At 39.2% G+C, this 23,201-nt stretch overlaps 1 protein-coding gene and 1 pseudogene across 3 annotated transcripts; one reads left to right on the forward strand and one right to left on the reverse strand.

The window, feature by feature from the left end:
- Positions 1-2,002: 2,002 nt before the first annotated feature.
- LOC145343797 (uncharacterized) lies at positions 2,003-20,219 on the reverse strand. Of its 3 annotated transcripts, none has more exons than XM_080190143.1 (2): positions 19,931-20,219; positions 2,003-8,274 (listed from the first exon to the last, which is right to left on the reverse strand). In XM_080190143.1, the coding sequence occupies exon 2, from the start codon at positions 7,942-7,944 to the stop codon at positions 2,656-2,658; it is 5,289 nt and encodes a 1,762-aa protein (XP_080046269.1). In that variant the 5' UTR covers positions 7,945-8,274; positions 19,931-20,219; the 3' UTR covers positions 2,003-2,655. The 3 variants fall into 3 exon arrangements, with proteins under 3 accessions (XP_080046269.1, XP_080046280.1, XP_080046290.1); XM_080190154.1 differs by lacking the exon at positions 19,931-20,219 and adding an exon at positions 10,363-10,446; XM_080190164.1 differs by lacking the exon at positions 19,931-20,219 and adding an exon at positions 10,105-10,173.
- Positions 8,983-9,133, forward strand: LOC145351475 (U2 spliceosomal RNA; annotated as a pseudogene).
- Positions 20,220-23,201: the final 2,982 nt, after the last annotated feature.

Here is a 23,201-nt window from a genome sequence, read left to right on the forward strand (position 1 = left end):
TCTGATGTTGGGTCAGAATGCCAAAAGGCTGAGTGAAGGTTTAGTCAATGTTTTATTTGCTTCATAAATTTATCGAAGAAAAAACTGATCAATAAAACTAAATAACCAAATAGTCAGACCCCATGTTAGAACATGGGATACCTTTTCCACATGGAATAGCTCAGGCTAACTTTGTTCCTGACAACAACAATGAATATTAAAATTAGGAGAATGAAAAATTCCATTCTGCAGTACATTAAAGTACACATTAAAATATCAAACTAAAGTTGAGAATTGTGTGGGTGTCTGGAAAAGTCAACTCATTGTTCATGTTGTTACCACAATGAAGTTTTTAGTTTGGCAAATTTATCAACAACAAAATGTTGATTCCACCATAATATACCTGAGCCAATTTCTTTTGAAATTGATTATTCAAATAAGATGACCTTAAACCTATTTCCCATTTGTTGAATTCAAAACAATGCATTTGGAACCTTATTAACCTATATGTACAATGCAAGGTTTATTATTAACAATGTGTGCAATGGGAATCTATAAAAAATAATCATTTAGATTTAAGGAGCACATCACCATCATTCACTCAAAGTACCCCATGGTCATTATGAAAATAACTGATAACAAAAAGGTGATCTTAGAGTGAGCTATTTTTCCTCAGGGCTTTATCCAAATTCATCATTTTGCTCTTTTCCATTCATTCCCTGCCAATGACTTATAAACAAAAACAGGATTTAATGCTCCCCGGACTTAAGCTGGTCAGCAGCTGGGGGCCACACCATGTGGTCAACTCACCAGGTGAACCTTGATAAGTATGCCTGCAGTCTGCTTCCCTCCTACTTGGGGAGACCTTGCCCAAAGAGGAGACCCACCAGCAGCAACAGCCATACACATTATGATCTTTCCTGCCCTTTAAACTAACTACCCTCCATGGGTTCCCCACAATGAGCCTGGCAATGCCACCTCATCTCTCTGTCTTCCAAAGCTCTCGTAACAATCTGCAAGCCTAGGCCTACTGCAGTACCAGCAGTGGTCACCAATTACAGTGACAGCGCCAATACTGGAGAGCTGCTAGTTTCTAGTTGGTTGCTGCTGTCAGAGGTGGGAAATTACCGCTGAAGACCCTGAGGGCCCCTTTGGCAAGTACCTGATTAACATTAAATTGTATTTTGGGAGCAGAATGGCCATAGCAACATTGTCACTGGTTCTTCAGCTGATAAATTATGTGATGCCATAGTGGTTAGCGCTGCTGCCTCATAGTGCCAGTGACCCAGGCAATTGTCTGTTTGAAGTTTGCATGCTCTCCCAGTATCTACATGATTTCCTCCCAAAGTCCAAAGGTGTGATTCGGTGGATTGGCCATGCTAAATTGTCCCGTAGTGCCCAAAGAAATATGGATTAGGTGGATTGGCAATGATCAATGCACAGGATTACAGGTATAGGGCAGGAGAGTGGGTCTAGGTAAAGTGCTCTTTCTGAGAGTCAGTATAGACTTGATGGGCTGAATGGCCTCCTTCTGCACTGTGGGGATTGCATGAATGGGCCCGACACTTCAACTCTAAGATCAGAATTATTAGACTAGCTTTAATAGATATAGAAGAAATAAATTGGAAAGCATGCAGCTAGAAGAAAAATATGATTTAAAATGATTAGTGGAGTAAGAAGAAAACAAATTCATATAATCAAATATTCAAATTAGGCAGGTTCCAAGTTCGTACCAAATAAATAACCATTCCAATTACAATCATGGAAATGGCATCAAATTAATTAAGAAAATAGGAGGTGCAAGGTTTCTCGTAGGGTTCAGGAACTGATACAAAAGCATTTAATATGGCAGCCCACTCATTTAAAAAATTCTCATCAAATTACTTAGAAAGCTTTCTAATCTCCTTTATGCTGGCAGAAACCTCAAATATAACAATTACTGAACTCAAATATTTTTGAATACTGGGAGGTATGCACTCATGAAAGACAAAATTTCAAAATAGTAGTGAAAATTTCACCTCATTTTCTTTATTAAGACAAATATCAAACAATGAATATGCAAAAAGTATCAATTTTCTGAGCACAATTGACTGTAGTGTTTAGTCTACTGGTATACAATACTGTACACATCTATTCCTATACATTCCATCGTTTGACAAGAACATTAAGTGAGTTAATAAAATTACATTGTACTGTTTTAATAAAATAATATAGCACTTGTTTCACAATTGAGTTTTATTCATGTGAAAAATGTGAAATTTTAAACAAGAATTGAAGTTAGCAGTGTGGAAGTTAAATGAATCGGAAAACCTCACTTCTGCCAATATATCTTTGCAAATAGTACAATAACACTAAAACATTCAGATTTTCAATTGTGCAATTTTAATGACAAACAATAATGTTTCTTTTTCAATACAGCTTCACCCCACACCTTACTCAAGGAACTATAGTTTGTGGTCAGCTCATCTTTCACTGCAAAAAAAAATCAAACATGTCAAAAAGGGAACACAGAATTCAAACCAAAAAAGTGAACCAAAACAAATGAGTCCTTGTTCATTTTGAACTCCTCTGAGTACTCGCGTACAAAACCAGCTCTGAATCTTCACCCTCAAGGTCTGAAATCCCCCTGATCTGTCATTCTGGATCTAATTTTCTTTGTCCATTCAATACTGCAGCTTAACTTTCTGAAACTTCTTGAACGTTGGCAACATCATTCCAGTCCCGGGTCGCTTCCACTAAGTGACGTTGTCCATGAGCAATCCAATCTTCTTGATCACAAAACATTCGCCCACAAAACCAACAGTGAAATTTAAACTGCAAATGCTCATTCTGAACAGTTTCTACTATTTGATAATTGTTTTTATGAATCTTCTTTAGCTTCATTTTCAACATATGTCTTTCCTTCACTGGACTGACCACCTTGCAGTTATGCCACTTGTCAAGTAAAGTGCCTCTATTTTCAAATTCCTGTCTTCGATGTCTTTCTTTTAAATTAAGAGAAATAACAGTTCTCTCAGATAAAACCACCTTGAGTACATGTCCTCTGTACTTTCCTATCGTTTGCATTACATTGGCTACCTCTTGAACATCTACATCTGGATGGTTTAACACAACTACAGGCTGGTTGCGACGAGGGCATTTTACTAATTGACTTTCACTAAATGGTTTGAGCCTCAGATTGCGGGCATTCTTTAATACCTCACCATCGGTGCTAACAACAGGAATATGGTGGTCTTGCCTTCTTATCTTTTTTAATGCAACATCATCTTCTGTCTGATCAGGTTCTTTTTTTCTAGTATTTTTGCGTTTCAAAGGTTCAGCTGTACTAGTCTTTAAGGGTTGAGGTTTCTGACGATCAACTGTCTTAACTGAAACAGTGTTACATGTGTTTGGTCTGTCAACGGAAACAGAAGGTTGATCTTGATTACTTTTTTCCTGGCAGTTTACCTTAGAAGGATAATTTATTGAATCAGGTTTGGCACAAACTTTGTGCTTCTTTGTTGCAACTAATGCTTGCATTTCTGATTTTCTTGCCGTGCTACAGGGAACCGGTGTAGAACACAATACTTTAAGATTTTGTGACTGGTTGACAGATTGATAACTTACAATTGAAGCTTTCTGTTTGGAGTCATCAGCAGCATTCAATACTCTAAGCACAATACCACTTGGAACAACCTTGTAAATTGTTTCATGTTTAGAACAGTCAGTGTCTTGGCCCAGGTGAGGAGATGCTATGTTCTCTAGATTAATTTGACAGTTTGTGGAACAGAAAGGAAACATAGAAAGACCGGGAGAAGTAATTTCTGATTGCGACTGCACGTGTGGAAGTAGAAGATTTGGCATATCCTGCCCCACACTGTTCTTTCCAGAACCATTTTCACAAGGAGAGTTTGATACAATGTTCTGAATTTCAGCAGCATCTTGAGGATCTCCAACGTTTTCAGTCTGGGTAGATGCATCATCTATTGCTGTATGAAAGCATCTGCTTTGATGAGTACAAGGGTGAATTTTGCTAGTTTTATTAGGATCTTTTAATTGAATTTTAGTATGATTGCTATGGTTGTCTACAACAGATGAAGTTGACAATGAAGTACTCTGTAGTTTTGCTGTAGATGGAGGTGTTACTTTTACTGGGAGCTGCACAGTTTTGCCAAGGCTAGTAGGTATACATTTAAGTTTCTCAATGGCATCAGTGCAGTTGACATTTTTAGGATTGGCAATTGAATTGCAGCTTGAAGGAAACAAATGGACTTTGCTTTGCAAACTAGGTTGGTGGCAGACTTTCAAATAGGATTTACTAGTTGTAGGTGTGTTTTCTTGTAGCTTTTCTGAGGGAGGACAAACATTCTGTTGAAAATAACACTCCCCTAAATTGTTAGTATTTGGTTTGCAACGCATTGCAAGTGCCACTGGGAATTGATTAAAAGTTGAAATTTGCTGTTTAAAAGCATTTGATGTCATTACTGAAGGAGCAGATGTAACTAAAGTAGCATCGCTGAAGTTGTGAGAAATTGAAGGCTCATCAAATCCATCGACAGCGAAAGGTAAAGCATCTGCAAGAGATTTATTTTTAAAAGATACAGCTGAAGATGAGGATAAATTTGGAAAAGCAGTGAGTGTTGGGAATGAGGATTTAGTTTGGTAGTTTGGTGTTGTACTAGTTAATGGATTCCCAGTAGTGCCACTTGAAATTTTCTGTACAAAACTATCTATTTTTGGGCAACATTGCACTGTTGTATTATTACTGCTTGTTGAAGACAGTCCTGAAGATACACTGGCACCAATCTGATTTAAAAAAAATTCATTGGAATACGAATTATGCGTATCCTTGATAACATGGACATTGTCAACAAGCTGTTGCAACTGATTTGCAGAACTAGCTTGAATCTCGACAAGTGATGTCAGTGGCATAGAAGAAGCCAACGGCGGCAATGATGAAAGATACTCAGGGAAGGTAACACCACTGGATAATGGAAATGGGTTTCCATTTACTACTGACGGGCCTGACGTTGTGCTGAGGTTTCTGTTTTTAGGCATCTGCACACACAAATAATTCTTGTGACTTAACGATTCACTTGTATGTTCTTTTCTCACATGCGGGATTGTGAGGTTTTTACTATTTTCCTGAATCTGAGAACATAGTTTAGTTTTTTGGATTTCTTGTGCAGAGGTACAATTGCTTTCATGCTCATTATCCCATCGAACACTGTCTGGGACGTTATTATTACCACAACTAAGAGAAAACACTGAAGAAATTATAGGCCATTGTCTATCAACAGAAAGATCTTTGGTGGACTTGCCGGTAGCCAGGTCACAGTGGTTACTGAAATCACCAAAGTCTGTATTAATTTCAATATCTTGTGATGAGTCCTCCCTAGTTATTATTCTATCATCACTTGCGTTCATTTTTTTATGCTTCCATGTATTTGATTGCTGATGAGACAAGTCTGGTTTTGTTCCGCTGTTTTCACACTTTCCCAGTGTATGATATGAATTGCTGACGTGATGCACTTCATCTTGATCCATAGGAGGTGCAGATGCATTACTAGAAGGCTGTACCGCATCAGAGCGCATACTATGATTTTCAAATGTACTTCGACAAGCTTCAGGATTGCTGGGTTCCTTGTCAACAATACTGATATGCTGACATTTCAAATACTCTGTACAAAGCATATTTTTAGGTTTACTTCTGGTTTGTTTTATAGATGAACAGTTCAGTGTAATTTGATGACCATCACTAGATTTAGAAGCTACTATAGTGTCATTGCTGGATGAGGTGGGGAATAGCTGGCATGATGAAGCTTTACTAATATCAAGTGGTGTCCAGCTAGATGTAATATAATGCTGTGTATGAGCTTTAGATCCCTCGTTTGGCAAAGATTCAATTAATTTGGTCGCAGTTTTGCTTTTCGATACTTGAGAATCACACAAATATATTCTTTTAGGCAACCTTACCACAGCCTTAGGCAACTGTACAAAAGATTTCTCAAAAGTTGCTTCAACAGAGGTAACATCTTCAACAATATAATCTGCACCTTTGCTATTAATTCTCGAAACATAAAACTGACCTCCTTTTGCAATAGGTTCCTGTCCTTTACTGGCAGCAACTTCACAAGCTAAGTAAGAGTTTGAACTCCTTTGTGTTTCCTTAGATTCAGAAAACATTAATGACTCCTTGTCAATTTGATCTAGGATCTCTTGGGTATCTGCATTTAAATCTTTCAGTGTGGCTTTGCTGCCTAAAGTCCCTTGCTGAAGATAATGCGTCACTACATGTGTTTCTTCATCAAAAATACCTGAGGGTACACAGGGTGCCTCATTTTGCAAATTGCAGATTAGATTAGCTTTAACTGGTTCACTGCCTTTTGGCTGTTCTACAACTACACTCTGGTTTTGTTTTGGACTACCTTTGTTTCTATGCTCCAATATGGAAGAGTTGATACCCATAGGCTCCAAATCAACTGAAGAATGAGGAGTTGGAAAGAGCAGTTTAGTGTTTATTCCCATATTGTTCTGATCACCATCAGCACCTTCATTCCAAGGACCTGCACAGGGTAATTCATTATGATCCCCAACTTTTGTCAGTATTGCAGGAGAATGATTTGACACACTGTTTTTTTGAGGCTGTGCCATTTCTTTATCCACATGTTGCACTTCTTGTGCTGGAAGTGTAATCATTCCTGATGCACCTGTTGCTGAAACTTGTGGTATTAGTTTGAACACCAACTGTTGTTTCCCATTAACAGTTTTTATTTCTATTAGCTGAGCCAAACAGTTAGAAGGAATAACCATCTGTGCTGGAGCAACCAGTGTTAATGGCGTACCAGGCTGAACAGTATGTTTAGAACATGCAAGTACTTTCAGCTGAATCTTTCTTGCATCAATGGGAGAGCAATTTGAATGTTTAATATGTCCTATTATTGATTTATCCACACCTTTATTTTCATTGGCACCATTTATACCAATTCCTGGAAGAACAGCAATATCCAAGTCTTGCATCTGACCAGTGCCATTGGGATTAGAAGTCAAAGTTGCTGAATTTGACATGTGATCATGTAGACTAAGGTTAGCAGAATTCTCAAGGTGCATAACTTTGTTTGGTTTAACTCTGATGCTGTTCTTAGGTTTGGAGAAATTCTTCTTCTTATGGCCTTTCCTCATTGGTAGAACAAGTGCAGATCCACCATTTTTTATGATGTCTCTGTGCACTCCCTTGGTATGTTTCACGACATAATCCTTTCGGACTGCACCATAATCACAATACCTACATTTAAAAGGAAATGTTCCAGTATGCTGTACAGAGTGACGCTGGAATTCTCCCCTAGTGTAACAAACACGGTCACATCGTCCACACTTGTACTGAATTTCTTCATGTCTCAGGATGTGCTTTTGAAATAGAAGTGGATCTTTTGTTGAAAACCTGCATTTATTACAATATGAGGTATCTGGCTTCAAATGCCTAGTTTTATGTAATTTCACTTCTCTTGGAAAGGAGAGATCTTCCTTGCTGTCACCGAGTTCTGTGGTTAACATTCTGTCCATTTTATGTGAAAGTGCATGTACATTCATTTGTCCCACATCATCCACAGTGAAACCACATCTGCTACAGACAAACACTGGATTGTCTTCTGGATGCTTTTGTTGACAGTGTTCCAGAAGTTCTGCAAAGGTGAACTGCTGGACATCTTTACACTTAACACAAAACATTAACATTTCACTTATCTGTTGTCTACATCCTCCTATTTGTTCACAGACGTCTGTTCTCTTTTTATGTAATCTTAAATTTTCTTTTGACTGCTGCTTTTTAGCACTCAAGTAACTCTTGATTGCTATGGTCTTCCTTGCAGTCTGCTTTCTTCCAATACCATATTTCATTGAAACTTCTGACGCGCTATAAGCAAAACTCTTCTTCCCTGTAAGATCTTCTATTTTTGGCAACAGCACTTTTAACCATTTAAGCTGCATTTTTTCATGAAGTATTCTTAAATTTCAGCAGATTTTTTGAAATTCTGAAAATAAGTTGTGCAGTACTCGGTCTTTACTGTGTCATATTCTTTTACATTGCTCAAGGCAACTGGAAAACTGATCTACAGTAATCAGCCGCAGTGTTCTTTTACATAAATTTTCACCATCACAATAAAAATCCAAGTCACCGACCGCAATTTAAAAGAACAACATCTGGTAATGAAACTGTCTTCGTTTCTGCAAATGCTACTTGAACAACTTCGCTGCACCAGGTCCTGAATTCTAACACAGCAAGGATAGACTGTCTTAGATGTGCGAAAATACTTCCATCTATAAACAAGAAAAAATGGAAAATAAAGTTAGGTTATAAAATATTATATGATTATAAAAGTAGCTGTTTCATAGAACCATAACACATAAAGAATGAATAAGTAAAATTGGTGTTCCCCACAAAAATGCTAATTATTCACAAGCTAAAAGCTGTTTGGGAAAACACAACACTGAGGAAGTCCAACCAATGATGCTGTTTTCTTAAATCCATCTTTGAGTCTATTTGCCGCTATAGAGATTTATTGTTGGCATCTCATGTCCCCCAATTCCCTTAAAAATTGTTTTAAAAAAAAGCTCAAGTAACGTAATCTTTAAATTCCTACTGAAACTTCCACGTGCTCTTTCCTTCGACAAAAATTAAGATTCAATACATAAACCTGGAAGTTTGGACTTTGCTTTGTAAAATGATTTAAAACGTCAGCGAACATAAACACGAGAAACAGCCAATGAAAATTAGACATTTAAAATTGACCAAAGCAAAAATCTGCACTTTCCCTCTTCCCTAAATAATGAGAACACAGACATTCATTCACAAATATGAAATGCATTTCCATCTGTTATTACAGGATAACAATTCCAAACACAAAGCTGAACCTTGAAGTTAAATATAAGCCAATTACATACAAAAGGGCAACACAGTTGTTAGCATTGCTGCCTCACAGTGCCAGGGATCTGGGTTCAATTCCGGCCTCAGGTAACTGCGTGGAGTTCACTTCTCAGCCTTTTGGCTAAGATCAAGTGTAGTATCGACATACTGTACTTGGTTAAAGTCATCAGGTTACATTTTAGCTTCATTTGAAGCAATTTTTAAAAACAGCATCTTGGCTTTCTGGTTAAGATGCAAATGAGATCAATCCTTGGAGGAGGTGTTATGCCTGCTCCAATCAGCTTGGAGCATGTAGATCAAGCCCAAGACAGGAGGTGACAGCCCTGTCTTGTCAGCTTGGATCGGGAATGTTTCAATTTGTTGAGACTCTGAATTGGATTTGATTTGATTGAATTGGAATAAAAACAAAACAAAGTATCAACATGCTGCACTTGGCTTAAGTCATGAGGTTACACAAAGCCTTCATTTGAAACAATTTTTTTTAAGTGGCATCTTGACCTTTTGACTAAGATGCAAATAAGATCAAGCCTTGGAGGAGCTGCTATGCCTGATCCAATCAGTTTGGATCATGTAGGTCAAGCCCAAGACAGGAGGTGAGAGCCCTGTCTTGTCAGCTTGGATGGGGAATTTCTCACTTGCTGAGACTTGGATTTGGACTTTAATTGGATTGAATTGAATACATAAACAAAAAAAAGTGTAGTTTTATTTTGCTATTCTGAAGTCATGAGGTTACACTAAGACTTTATTGGAAACAATTTTTTTTAAAACGGCATCTAGACCTTTTGCCTAAGAGCAAATGAGGTCAAACCTTGGAGGAGGTGCAATGCCTGTGCCAATCAGCTTGGATCATGTAGATCATGCCCAAGACAAGAAGAGGCTTACCTGTCTTGACAGCTTGGATCTGGAATGTCTCACTTGTTGAAACTTTGAATTGGATAGAAACAAAATGGGAAATGAGACAAACACTGGTCAAGGATCAGGTTGGCGATGGGGAGGGATGCGGAATTCTGAGTCGAGGAAAATATAATAGTTCATGTTTGTGTGTGGGATGGGGGAGGAATGGGGAGGGGGGAAAGAGGGAGGAATGGGGGGGAGGAGGAATGGGGGGAGGAGGAATGGGGGAGGGAGGAATGAGGAGCGTCTCTCCTCTCCCCCGGGGGAGGGGCTGTTTTTCCCCCCATACGGGGAGGAGCTGTGACCCCCCCGTGACCCTCAGCACCAACCGTTACTCGCTGTCGCGCCCTCTGCGCGGTTGGAGCCGGAGGCGGCGGCGGCAGCGGGAGCCGGGGCTGAGGAACTGTCCGCCCTTCGTTCATTTCCTTCAAATTATTAAACATCGCGGCGGGGGCGAAATCTGTAACAACAACCATCGGTTTCTTTATAACTGAACCCTTCCAATAAAGCAAGGAGAGCTCGACTCGCGGCTTACCAACCAACACCGATCCAAACAAAAGACAAAAGAGAGAGGAAGAGAGACTTACAACTGGCTCAGCTCCTTCAAAAACCGACACTCCCTTCCCGCTATCCTTCACTGTCAAATTCCCTCAACCTCGCTGATGGACAAGTAGTCCCGGGGGACTATTTGGCCGCCTCAGCGCCGACTCCATCGGCGGCAGCTCACTGGTGGCTCAGCATTGTGCCCCGCCGCTGGCTGCTCCTATTGGCTGTCCGGCTGGAGTATAGAAATCTACTGGCAATCTTCATCCCCGACAGAGAACAAACCCCAAATGATCCTCATCCCCTGACAGAGAGAGAGAGAACAAACTGCTCTAATAATCTTCATCCCCTGACAGAGAGCAAACTCTACCCTAATAATCCTCATGCTCTGACAGAGAGAGAACAAACTCTGCTCTGATAATCCTCATCCCCCGACAGACAGAGAACAAACTCTGCTCTAATAATCTTTATCCCCCTGACAGAGACCAAACTCTAATAATCCTCATCCCGCGAGAGACAGATAGATTCCAACTGTGACCAAACCCTACTTTAATAATCCTCATCCTCCTGAGAGAGAGCCCAAACTTAACTCAGTCCTCATTCTGAGAGAGGGAAGAACTGGAACCAAACTCTAGTAATCATCACCCCGCCCCCCGAGAGAGACACAGAGTGTCGGACTGGAACCAAACTCTACAGCCGTCTTTCGACACTCACTTCCCTCTGTCATGCACTTCCTCTCTGGAAGTTAAAATCTTATAAAGCAACATAGTTTTAAAAAAAAGTTCAAAACCTAATCTTCATCCCTCTATTTTGCAAAGATTTCACACTCCATTTTGTGAGGTACATTAGAAAAGTCGAAGAGACTTTTTTTCACCATCATAACTCCCAAAATACAGTGACTTAACTCTTCCCTCCCAAAACCATCAAACCAAGATGGAAATCGGGTGCATTGACGCCGGTGAAAAGATTCTACCATTTCCCTATGTGGTTGGGCAAATAAACTCGAAATGCTGCGAAGGAGCAGCTTTGGGTTTGCCACAGGATCGCCCCATGGCTACTTTTTCAGCGACCAGTGTTTTCACTGAAACTGATATTTTGAATGCATGGCGACAGCGAAGGGTTTGCTACGAAATATATCTAAATGTTCACAACACGTCTTCATGCAAAACTTACGAGAAGCCGCAGACGTGTAATTATTTATCTCGACATGCTTGTAATCCTATTGAACAGCCTTTAGCAACTTGCTCAGGGTTATAAGTGATAATTTTGTCTTTTGAAATTGCAATTTATTAGCAGTGAAACAGGATTTCTTTACAGTGACAAGTTGAATAATCGATCATCCTAGCCAACACAAAAAACTGCTAATAACCCATCGCAATGAAAGGCTAGAAAAATGTGTAAAGAGACGGCGTAGAAACTGAACATTTTATACCCATCGTGGTGTTTACAAAAGTTTGCGTATGTTATTTAAATAGAACCCCACGCTTCTCAAAATTGGCCATTATTTATATTGCGGTTCCGTAACTTCATTTCAAACAAGGATTATTACGATCTATCGTCGCCAAGGCTTTAAAGGCACATCATGTCTTCGCCATCTCCGACTGGACTCCTTCAATTTAGACTCCAGCAAGGATAGAGCAGGACGTAAACTAAATCAAACCGTTCAGGTCGTCCGCAACGCTCTTTCAGGATTTCCATTCCTTTTCTGAAGTCACTGCAATGGTCAGGAAAGATCACCCTCATAAAAGCAGAGCTTCAATGTTTTCAGAATACGTTATGCATTGACTGTGCTGGGTACCGTGCGGGAAAAAAGGGGACAACAGAATAAGATGATCTTCAGTGATTAGTCAAATAGATATAGTGATAATCCTCATGATTAAAAACAATTAAATCCATCCCGAGAGATTGCGGTTTTTTAAAGATAGCCTACTGTCCAGAATGAATGGCTTATTCCAAAGGGTCAGGTGTTCCACCTCAAGCTAATCCAAAATAGCATATACCGATACAAAGATCCTGATGGCAAATTCGAGCACGTGAAACAATCTAAACACATGCTTAAAGAAATATTGACAAATGTCACTGTGCCAAGGTAGGACTTTACAATATTTTCTATGATTCTTTTAGTTAATTAACTTATTTAATTTATGAGAGCTCTTGTACAAGTCACTTGATCAGACTGAGTATTGCGAGCAGCATCAGTTCACCGAGTGCCTGCCTGGCTGTATCACTGGATTTTTCTTATCCCTCCCTCACTTCAATGTTCTAACATTTGAATTAGACAACAAGTTTAACATAGATCAAGTGTATGCTTCTGGGCCTTTTGGCTAAGATCAAGTGTAGCATCAACATGCTGAGCTTGGCTGAAGTCATTAGGTTACATTTCAGTTTCATTTGAAGCAACTTTTAAAAGCGGCATCTCAGCCTTTTGGCTAAGACTCAAATAAGATCTAGCCTTGGAAGAGGAGCTATGCCTACTCCAATCAACTTGGATCATATAAATCAAGCCCAAGACAGGAGGTGAGAGCCCTGTCTTGTCAGCTTGGATGGGGAATGTCTCAACTTGAATTGGACTTAATTGAGTTGGAATAAAAACAAAAAAAAAGTTAGCATAAAACACTGACATTTCATGTGCTAAGAAAACTTATCAGTACTTAAAATGTGTGCGACATGCATTTTTTTTGATTAACTTCAGAGTTGTAATACTGCTGGACAGGTCATATTTCAATGAAATTAAACTTTTTTTTATTAATCACACTGTGCTCAATTGGGGCATCTTTCATTATGGTACAGCTAAGTATAGGGTGATTTGATGAAATGCTTATAATTTTGAAGGAAAGGGTTAAAGATTTAGGACAAGAGAAGAGCAGGATTTCTTAAAGTATTAGGATTGTTAAATGTACCATCAGTGTGAACGTTTGAAGCTGTGATCATGTCAACATTTTAGAAAGGATCGATTGGTGCTTGGAGATGAATGAGGGCATGTGTGATTCAGATTATTACTCAGGGGATGTACACCAATGTTGATAGGAATTAAGTTTCTCTGAAAAAAAGTATATTTTTTTAATCTCAATTTTTTAATGTCTCAATTCATTGAAATTAAGGAGTATACTAGACCAAATGTTTGCAACACCATCTATAAGAACACTGAAAAATAATCAGCTGTTCAAAACACGCTATTAGAAGTGACAGGAATGTTGATGTAATTTTGCACCAAAATAAGCTGATCGTACATAGTTAGGGCCAAATTTAACAATTAGAAATCTTTAAACAAAAAACAAATTTGAGCTATTTACTCTTGTAGTATTTTTAAATGTTAGTATCTTTAACTCTGAGATACTCTGGCATCCTACAACTTTACACTGATTTGTTAGTAATCAACAAAGATCCAATAAAGCAAAAAACATTTTTTTTTATTTGTGGCATTATTTTGATTGATTCAGGAATTTAAACACAATAAGCCCTAAGTTCCAAGGCCTAATAAAATTCTTCTGTTGTAAATGGATAGATTCAATTAAAGTATTATTATTCCATTTAACAGAATTTACCCTTCCAGATTTCCTGCTTGCAACTGAAGTGTGCTGTTCCCTTAATCCCAAGATTCCCAAAAATCTCGATTTCAGTAAAAAGCTCATTTGTTTTATGCAGGAGATAGTCCTATGACAAAAGTCAGCAATCATGAGGTGGCTGGACAGAGTAGATAGGGAAAAACTGTTCACACTGTAGAAAGGATTGAGAACAAGAGGTAATTTGCAAAAGGAGACATGGGGAGAAGCTTTATCATGTAGCAAATCGTTAAGATCTGTCCCACAGTCTTCATAGGGTGGATATCTTAACATTTAGGGGCCAAAGTTTAAATCCACTAATCTGTACATTTCCAGTTGCTTCGACTAACAGATCAAAGCTTGGTGATTTAGAATTCATCCTACAATGAGATAAAAGCACTAAGTGTGGTCCTTTTTTCACAGTTTAGACAGATTTTTATTATTCATGAAAACTTTTCAATACTCCCAAAGACTTGGATCTTATTGAAAATCCACATTAAATTAATTCCCCTGATCTAAACTGGATGCCAGCACAAGATAGCAGGAATTGCCTTGTTACAATATTCAAAATTACAGTTTTTGTTCGTTTAAAATATCTATTTTCATGGAATGTTATTTTACCAAAACATTTTAGTGTCAACTATTTGTGGCTCATGCGTTGAATGAAGATGAGGAGACACTTCCACCATTATCTGTCCAGTTTATGTGAATGAAATCCTTTTTCAAAATCATTTTACTCTGTGTCAATTTATGTACAGCTATGCTTTCTACCCTTAATGGATAGAGCATCACATGAATCCTGTGTCCAATAGTCTTAGCGGGCAGGTTACTGTTGAACTTGGTATACACCATGCCTCTATTTCCTATTTCACTTCACATCAAATGATAGGAACCTGGTTTACTACCAGGAGTGATGGTGCTGTTCTTTGCACATCTCTTGCCCAGGTAAAACTCTATTTCATCATGGCACTAAACACCCTCAATCTTCTGGAGAGCAGTATGCTTTCTTTGGTTTCAGAGGCTTCAGTCACAACCAGTAAAAACAGCTTTGCATCATAATCTTCCGGGCTCAGGGCAGCTATGTCACCTGCCTGGAACCCCAAATAAAATAATCAACTTGATTAATTTGGGAGTGACAGACTCTACATCTTACCCAAATCATGGATGGGTGTAAAACCTATTCTCACGTTAAGCCAGTATTAGAACAGCTAATTATCACATATCTACCTCAGATTCATTATATATACATTACTTAAATAGTGAAGTGCACCTGCAATTAACTGCATAGCTGTAAGAACAGTACAAACTTCCAATTGTTCCTTACAATAAATGCAGTCTCCAACTAGTTCTTATTTGGCCAGTTTCAGTTCACTGCAACATTAGCAGATTTATAATTTTACTTTTAAATATCAGTTATGATAGATGATAAATCATTGTTAGTTAAAATTATAGAGGGTTCTAGCACTACCTAGATATGACTGTCAAATTTTGATATTTCAATTGCTGAATCAGTAGCACATTTTTAAAAGGTCAATTTCCATAAAAATAAAATCAGAACTAGCAATACAAACAGTAAAGGATATCATCATACTAATCCTCAAAGTACTTGTACAAGCATTTAAGCTGCTTTTACACTCATATTTATTTCTATAAATGTTCTGACCATAAAATTTACCTTCAAAGGAGAAAATAAATCATGTACTATAAAACAGTGTGGTGAGTAAATGAAACTTCCTGCTGGCACTGAAATATAATGTTCTCAATTGTTAGTACTGGAATTCAATCACAGCTTCTTTTACAGTGGGAGACAGATCAATTTCATTTGTAGTCTCTGATTATAAGTGAAAGTTACAATTTAAACCAAGAAATTTGAGTTTGTGGTTTTCTCAATTTTTAAATGGTACTTAGTTTTTTTGAGGAGACAGTGTCCTACAGATATGCTTTTCTGACATTAGCGTATTTCACATTCCCTATTTTCTCTGCTGCATCACTAAAACCCAGCCTGTCACTAACAATGATTCCCAACCTTAAAAGTCTTCTCAAATCTGTTCAGTGATACTTCTGGCCCTCACATCTAACTTGACTGTTCCTCTTTTGCAGTGGGCACTTTTTGTTCCTTTGCTTTTTCAAATGCCTTGGGACATTTTGTCATGCTTCATGTGTGCTATATAAATAATGCAAGTTGTCAATCTTACTGTTCTAGGGTTCAGCTTAAAATTCTTATCCCATCAGTTAAGAAATCTATGAAAGTCTGATCGTTCAGCAAATAATGAGCATACTCATAACCTACGTCTCCACCCTACAGGACTGCTCTAATACCAAAAAAGTACTTATTTATTGAATTCATATGGTCAATGAAGTCATTCAATGCGTTACAATTTTTGGTTAAAGATATTTTTAATAATTTTATAGGTTGTCCAGTATGACTACCTTTTTCACACATAAACAGACTCCTGCACCTTACCATTGAGCATGAATGAGAAGAATTCCTCTGCTCCAGTTTTTCCATAATCTGGTAAATTTATGATACTTATAGAAATCAGCTAGGAGTGGGAACATAATTGCATTCAGCATCTGGAACAGCATTTGGCAACTAAAGCTGTGTATCATAGCAAAAGGTGAAATTTTTTCTGTTCATAGCTTTAGCAATAAAGTCAGCAACAAACAAAATTAAGTTCTATGCTGCTCGCTAACAGGTTAACAAATGGCTAAATATTCAAATAATTTGCAAAGATATTCAAAGAATAAAACAGCGGCGTCCTACAAGCAGCAGCAAGTTCCAACTGTAACTATAGTAACACATAGCCCACAAAGATCGCTTCAGTTGACTGGCATGTCCACATTTGACAGTACATTCCAAAACTTCCCCTCTGCCTTCTCCCCATAACCCAATGTACCTACCATGGCTAATTCACCTAACCTACATATCTTTGGACACTAAGAAGCAATTTAGCATGGCCAATCCACCTAATTTGCACATCTTTGGACAGTAGGAGGAAACCAGAGCTCTCAGATGAAACCCACACAGACACAGGGAAAACGTGCAAACTCCACACAGTCAGCTAAGGGCAGAATTGAACCCTGATCCCTGGCTCCATGAGGCAGCAGTGCTGACCACCATGCTGCCCTCTTCCAAGGCACTCTGGCCAGCCTTTCTTATTTTATCCCTTGAACTTGAAGTGATCCAAAACTCCATTACTGGGTCCTAAGTGAGATAAAGCCTTCTTCATCCATTACCCTGTGCTCACTGATATACATTGGCTCCCAGCTAAACAATGCCTTGATTTGAAATTCTCCTCCTTATTTTAAGTTCCTTCCGTGGCCTGGACTTTCCGAAATTTCCTGCAGTTCTACAACCCTCCAAGGTATCTGCGCTCCTCTGTGCATTGTGGATTTCAATCACTTCATCATGCCTTCAGGTGTCAAGTCCCAAAGCTGTGGAATTCCCTCCCAAAATCTTTCCAACTCTCTTTCTTTGTTTAAGCTGCTTCTTAGAATCTACTTCTTTTACCAAGGCTTCAGGCATTTGCCCCAAAGTCTTCTTACATGACTCAGATCAAATGCAGTTTGATAACACTCAATATGTTAAAGACATTATTGAGGGAAATCTGTCAATCAATTTGGTCTCACAAAAAGCAATGAAATGTATAACCAGGTGAACTTTTTTCCCACAATATTAGTAAACATTATAGATGAGATTAGTAACTACATTCTATTAGGGTAAGTGAGACAATTGCTACAGGAGCAGAGAAGCCATGATCCTATTGAATGTTTGAGCAGGCTTAAGGGGCCTTGAGACCAAGAGGTGACTTATCAGGAGTTAGCAAAATAACAAAAGGTTTTGACACAATCAATAGTGAAAGTTTACTTATTTATTAGTCACAAGTAGGCTTACGTTAACACTGCAATGAAGTTACTGTGAAACTCCCATAGACACCACATTACAGCACCTATGTGGGTTCACTGAGGGAGAATTTAGCATGACCAATCCATCTAACCAGCTCGTCTTTTGGACTGTGGGTGGAAACCAGAGCACCCAGAGGAAAACACAAGGAGAACATGCAAACTTCACACAGACAGTGATCCAAGCTGGGAATCGAACCTGGGTCTCTGGCACTGAGGCAGCAGTGCTAACCACTGTGCCACCATGCTCCCTGTTGTAACTCTCGTAACTGGAGAGTTTGAAGAGTCAATGATTTAAAATTGCAACAGTGAAAGGTTAGCTATGGAAATGATTTAGCATTTTTAGTGATGGTTCTGGCTTATACTGTAGAAACCTGTTGGCTTGTGAAAGATGAAACAGTTAAAAAAATCAGTTTACAAAAAGCAATCTTCAAGTGACAAATGAGAGAATGCAAGTATAAAATAGTGTATAAGTAGCTGCATTATTCCTGGACTGACAAAGAGAAAAGGAGCAAAATACACATCTTATTTATGTATGTAAGTGACAAAGAAGGGCAGATTTTACCAAAACTATTTCCCTTCTCTCATTGACTAATACATTTTTCAATATTCACTGGATGAGTTCACTGAGGCGTCACAGTGCAGTGGTTAACACTACTGCCTCACAGCTCTAAGGACCTGGGTTCGATTCCCGACTTGGGAGACTGTGTGTATGGAGTTTGCACATTCTCACCATGTCTGCGCAGATTTCCTCCGGGTGCTCCGGTTTCTTCCCATAGTCCAAAGATATGCAGGTTAGCTGCACTGGCCATGCTAAATTTCCCCTTAATATGCCAGGATGAGTGGGTTGGAGGAATTGGCAGGGTAAATATGTAGGATTGCAGGGGTGTGACCTGGGTGGGATTGTGGACGGTGCTGACTCGATGGGCTGAATGGCCTCCTTCTGCACTGGAGGGATTCTATGAGTTCACAACTGAAGAATTACTATTTGGGCAATCAAGATCTACCAATGGAATTGAGCTGCCTTCAAGAAGGACAGAGAATGAAATAGAATGTGGATGATGAAGGTCAGTTTAAAAGGTTATTTGCACTGGTCACGTAATATCAGAGCACTGATTCCAGGAATAACCAATTACAAGCCAAACATTGTTCAACTCAACGGAAAACATCAATATACATCACACATTCATCAAAATAAAACTGATAGTTCTTCCATGTACAGCAATGATTGTGAATGTGTTGTATGTCATAAGGCATCAGAAATATCTAAAATAGAATACATGTACCCCAAATCAAATCGAGGATACATGCACGGACTCAATTTTATCCTAGTGTTTCCTTTTCGCGTCGCCTCCGACGAGTTTGATAACATTATTGTTGTCTAATCTTTAGGCGTATTTACAAGGTATTTCAATCTGTATTCTGAACGCATCGCTCTTCCTAAATCAACCCAAATCTCTTACGAAAATTATTTCACAAAAGGCAATCTTCAAGTGACATATGAAAAAACGCAAGTATAAAATCGCATTTACGAAGCTGCATTACTCCTGGATTGATAAAACACCGGAGGCCGAACTGCAATCTCATAGCTTTCCGTTCCAAATCTTCAAGCTCGTTTCAAATGAACAAAATAACTATAATCCTAAGGAACAATAATGTGAGGGAAACTTAGGACTTTCAATGGACAACTGCGATTGAAATCACACAGTTTTGCAAAACTATCTTCTGATATTTATTTCCAGTGCTGCATCTGCTCGACCATTCACCTTGAAGTTCTGCCCATTGATAACTAACAGGCACGAAATGAGGGTGAATTATTGATCAGTTGTTTGGATCACTGGGCACTGACACATTCAGACACTCCCGAAACTTTGCGCTGGAACACGAGGATCCGATTGGCTGCCTCGTGACTCTTGCAAAAACAAGTAGATTTCTACTGCTGAGGCTTAGAAACAGAGAGAGAGGGAGCAGTGTGGTGGCGCAAACACAACTTTAAGCAGCAATCAGCAACGCTTTCTCCAATAACTAGCCTTTCTTCAAGAACTAGCCTTCTTGTTGTTTCTTGAACCAAAGCCTCTTGTCACTTGACGGTGGCCGAGCAGCAGAAATAAAGCTGCTGCTACTCTGAGCAGCCAGCTCCTTACCCAGCCCCTCACAAATTACTCACCCCGTCCCGTAGACAGCCGGCAAAAAACACACCGCATCACTCTCCCTTCAATTCAAGCAGAAACCAAAGGAAGCAGTCCGCCTCTCGCGCCATTTTAACTCCCGTTTCTCCTGGCACGGTAAACGGAAAGGGTTTTAACCCCCAACTCCCTCTGGTCCCTGGCGGCGGCTGGTCAGTTCAGCCCCCGCTAGCGGAGTGCGTCGACTCGGACACCGCAATAAAAACTCGGCTAAACTGGAAACAGACATGCAGCAGTGCAATACAAAATATGCACTATCTCAGGAAATCATCCTTGCAAGGAATGCAACAACTAGTTGCACTATTTCATGGGCGCAGGGATACTATTCTGCAGTCTTTCCGTAACTCAGCTGTCATTTTCCTGTGTATGTTTATTTTCTATACAGTATAAACTTGCAGGCCAACCTATGTCAGTAATCAATGCGTACAAAACACCTTAGCAACAAGCAATTTAAGCAAAGTGTATCCTCCATGATTTAATCTGTCTCAATCACTTTTTTGTGCACTATGGAAAGGAACTGCACTCCATGTTCTAGATCAACTGGTTCTTCTCCAAATAAAGGCTGTCTGAAACAGAGTTTGTGGATTGAGTCTATCACTCCTATTCGTTGTGAGCAGATTACTGAGTAGTTCCATTTCCAGCATATCCTGCCTTCTTTCAGATAATGAATTCCAATGTGAAATCTAATGACGTTTCACAAAACAATGTCATAAAACAGCCTTTTTAATTCCAGCAAAGTAACTTGAGTTCGGATATTATTTTAGCTTATGTAGATCCAGGCACGAATAGTGGCTTGTTTTCACTGCGCCGCTAAATATGAACCAGTGTCTACTTCCAATCCCGTTTTGCTCTACATTCTTTATTATTTACAAGATTTTTACGCCAATAAAGGATTAAAGTTAAAATGTTCCATATTACATTATTCTTTTCGGTGCAGCAACACACCAGAAAAATAACTGGCATTGTGGTTTTGAGGCTTGAGTTCCAATACTTTGCCTCGTCCTTTCTGGACTGAGAAAAATTAGATCATGCAAGATACACTTTGCTTAAAGTTATTGTAGCTAAAATGTTGCCCTTATCTCAACCACCTTCAGTTGCTTTATCAATGATATTTTATTGGTCATAAGATCAGAAGGGGAGATTTCCACTGGTGATTGCACAATGTTCAGTACCATTCCTAACTCCTGAGGTACTGAAGCAATCCATGTCCAATTGCAGAAAAACCTGGAAAGTATTCAGGCATGACTGGATATGTGACAAGAATAATTCATGCTACATAAATTCCAGACAATGACCATCTTCAACAAAAGAGCATCCAACCATCTCTACTTGATTTTCAATCACATCACCAGCCCTGAATCTCACATGAAAATCCTGAGCATCACCATTAACCAAAAGCTTAACTGCACCAACCGTATAAATAGGTTGGCTACAAAAGCAGGTCAAAGTCTGGGAATTTTGTAGCGACTTACCTCCTGATTCTCCAGAGTCTGTTCACCCATGTACAAGACAGAAGTCAAGAGTGTGATGTAACACTTGCCTGGATGAGTGCAGTGTGATAACGCTTAAGAAGATCAATAGTATCCAGGACAAAGAATCTCATCCACACATTAAATATTTAATTCTTTTACCACTAGCACACATTGGTGTACCATTTACAAGATGCACTGCAGCAATTCAGCAAGCCTCCTTTGACAGCACCTTTCAAACACAAGATTTTTACTACCTAGTGAAACAAAAGCAGCAAACCCATAGGAACACCACCCCTCCAAGTAAAACAACGTCCTGATTTAGAACCACATTGTTGTTCTTTTATTATCATGGCTAATTCATTTTTAATCGCTGAGTAAAATCAAGGAATTCCTTTCCAATTGCACCTTGAATGTACCTACACTGCATGGACAACCAAAGTTCACAAAGTCAATTCACTTGAGGGCAATCAGAGATGGACAACAAATGCCAGCCCAGCAGTGAAATTCACATCCCAAGAATGAATGAAAACAACACATAACTGAGTACAATGTGATTACACTTCAAACATATTTATTGGCCATAAAGTGCTTAAAATGTAAGGAATAAGAGCAGGAATAGACCAGTTGCCCCCATCAAAGCCTATTCCACCATGCAGTAAGATCTTGGCTGAAATGACTGTAACCTTAACTCCACTTTCCTGCCTAGCCCATAACTATTAACTCACTGGAAGACCAAAACCTCTCTAACTTCTCTTATGGGTGACCACAGATCAAGAGAGTTAGGCAGGCAGTGTAGGAATCTCCTGTGGCTGTTCCCTCACAAAACAGATATACCATTTTGGATATAGTTGGGGGGAATGGCCTTTCAAGGGAAAACAGCAACAGCCAAAACTGTTACACCTCAGTTGGTCCCGCTGCAGAAGAGAGGAATAAAAAGTGTGGCAATGCAATAAATATAGAGGATTCCATTTTTGGGAAAATAAATAGTCATTTCTGTGGCTGCAAATGAGACTCCAGAATGGTATGTTTCCTCCCTGATGCTAGAATTAAGAATGGCTTGGAGCAACTGCAGAACATTCTGAAGGGGGAAGGTGAACAGCTAGTGACCGTAGTACACATTAGTACAAATGAATAGGTTAAGAAAAAGGATGAAGTCCTAAACGCAGAATGTAGGAAGTTAGGAAGCAAGCTGAAAAATTGGACCTCAAAGATAGTGATCCCAGGATTACTACCTCTGCCACATGCAGAGTAGAAGAGCAGGATACATAAGATGATATGTGGCTGAAAAGATGGAGTAAGGGGGAGGGTTTCAGCTTTCTGGGGCATTGGGACTGGTTCTGGAGGAGGTGGGACCTATACAAACTGGACAGATTACAGCTGGGCAGGATCGAGACTTGTGTCCAGGGGGGATACGTGATAGAGTGGTTCGGGAGGTTTTAAACTAATGTAGTTGTTGGGAACCTTTGCAAAGGTTTAGAGCAGGGGGAATTAAGAACAAGAGGAAAAGACTGTAAGGAACATAAGAAAAGTGATAGGCAGAGAAATCAAGGGTCAGAGTCAGATAGCGACTGAGTAGAAAATAGTAGGAAAGGGAAAAGAAATGTTAAAACTGCCTATCTTAAGTTTTGTACCTGAATGCTCAGAGTATTTGAAACAAAATGGTTGAATTAGTTATAAAGATGAATGTAAAGGGGTATGATATAGTTAGTGTTACGGAGATGTGGCTCCAAGGTGAGCAAGGATGGGAACTAAACATTGAGGGCCACTCAGTGTTTAGCAA

The sequence above is a fragment of the Carcharhinus amblyrhynchos genome, chromosome 1 (genome assembly GCF_965287045.1).
Source record: "Carcharhinus amblyrhynchos chromosome 1, sCarAmb.v2.hapA, whole genome shotgun sequence".
NCBI classification, from domain to species: Eukaryota; Metazoa; Chordata; class Chondrichthyes; order Carcharhiniformes; family Carcharhinidae; genus Carcharhinus; species Carcharhinus amblyrhynchos.

Bases quoted from the DNA above. Each gene is read 5' to 3' on its own strand.
- LOC145343797 (XM_080190143.1), bottom strand. From the start codon at position 7,944: ATGCAGCTTAAATGGTTAAAAGTGCTGTTGCCAAAAATAGAAGATCTT.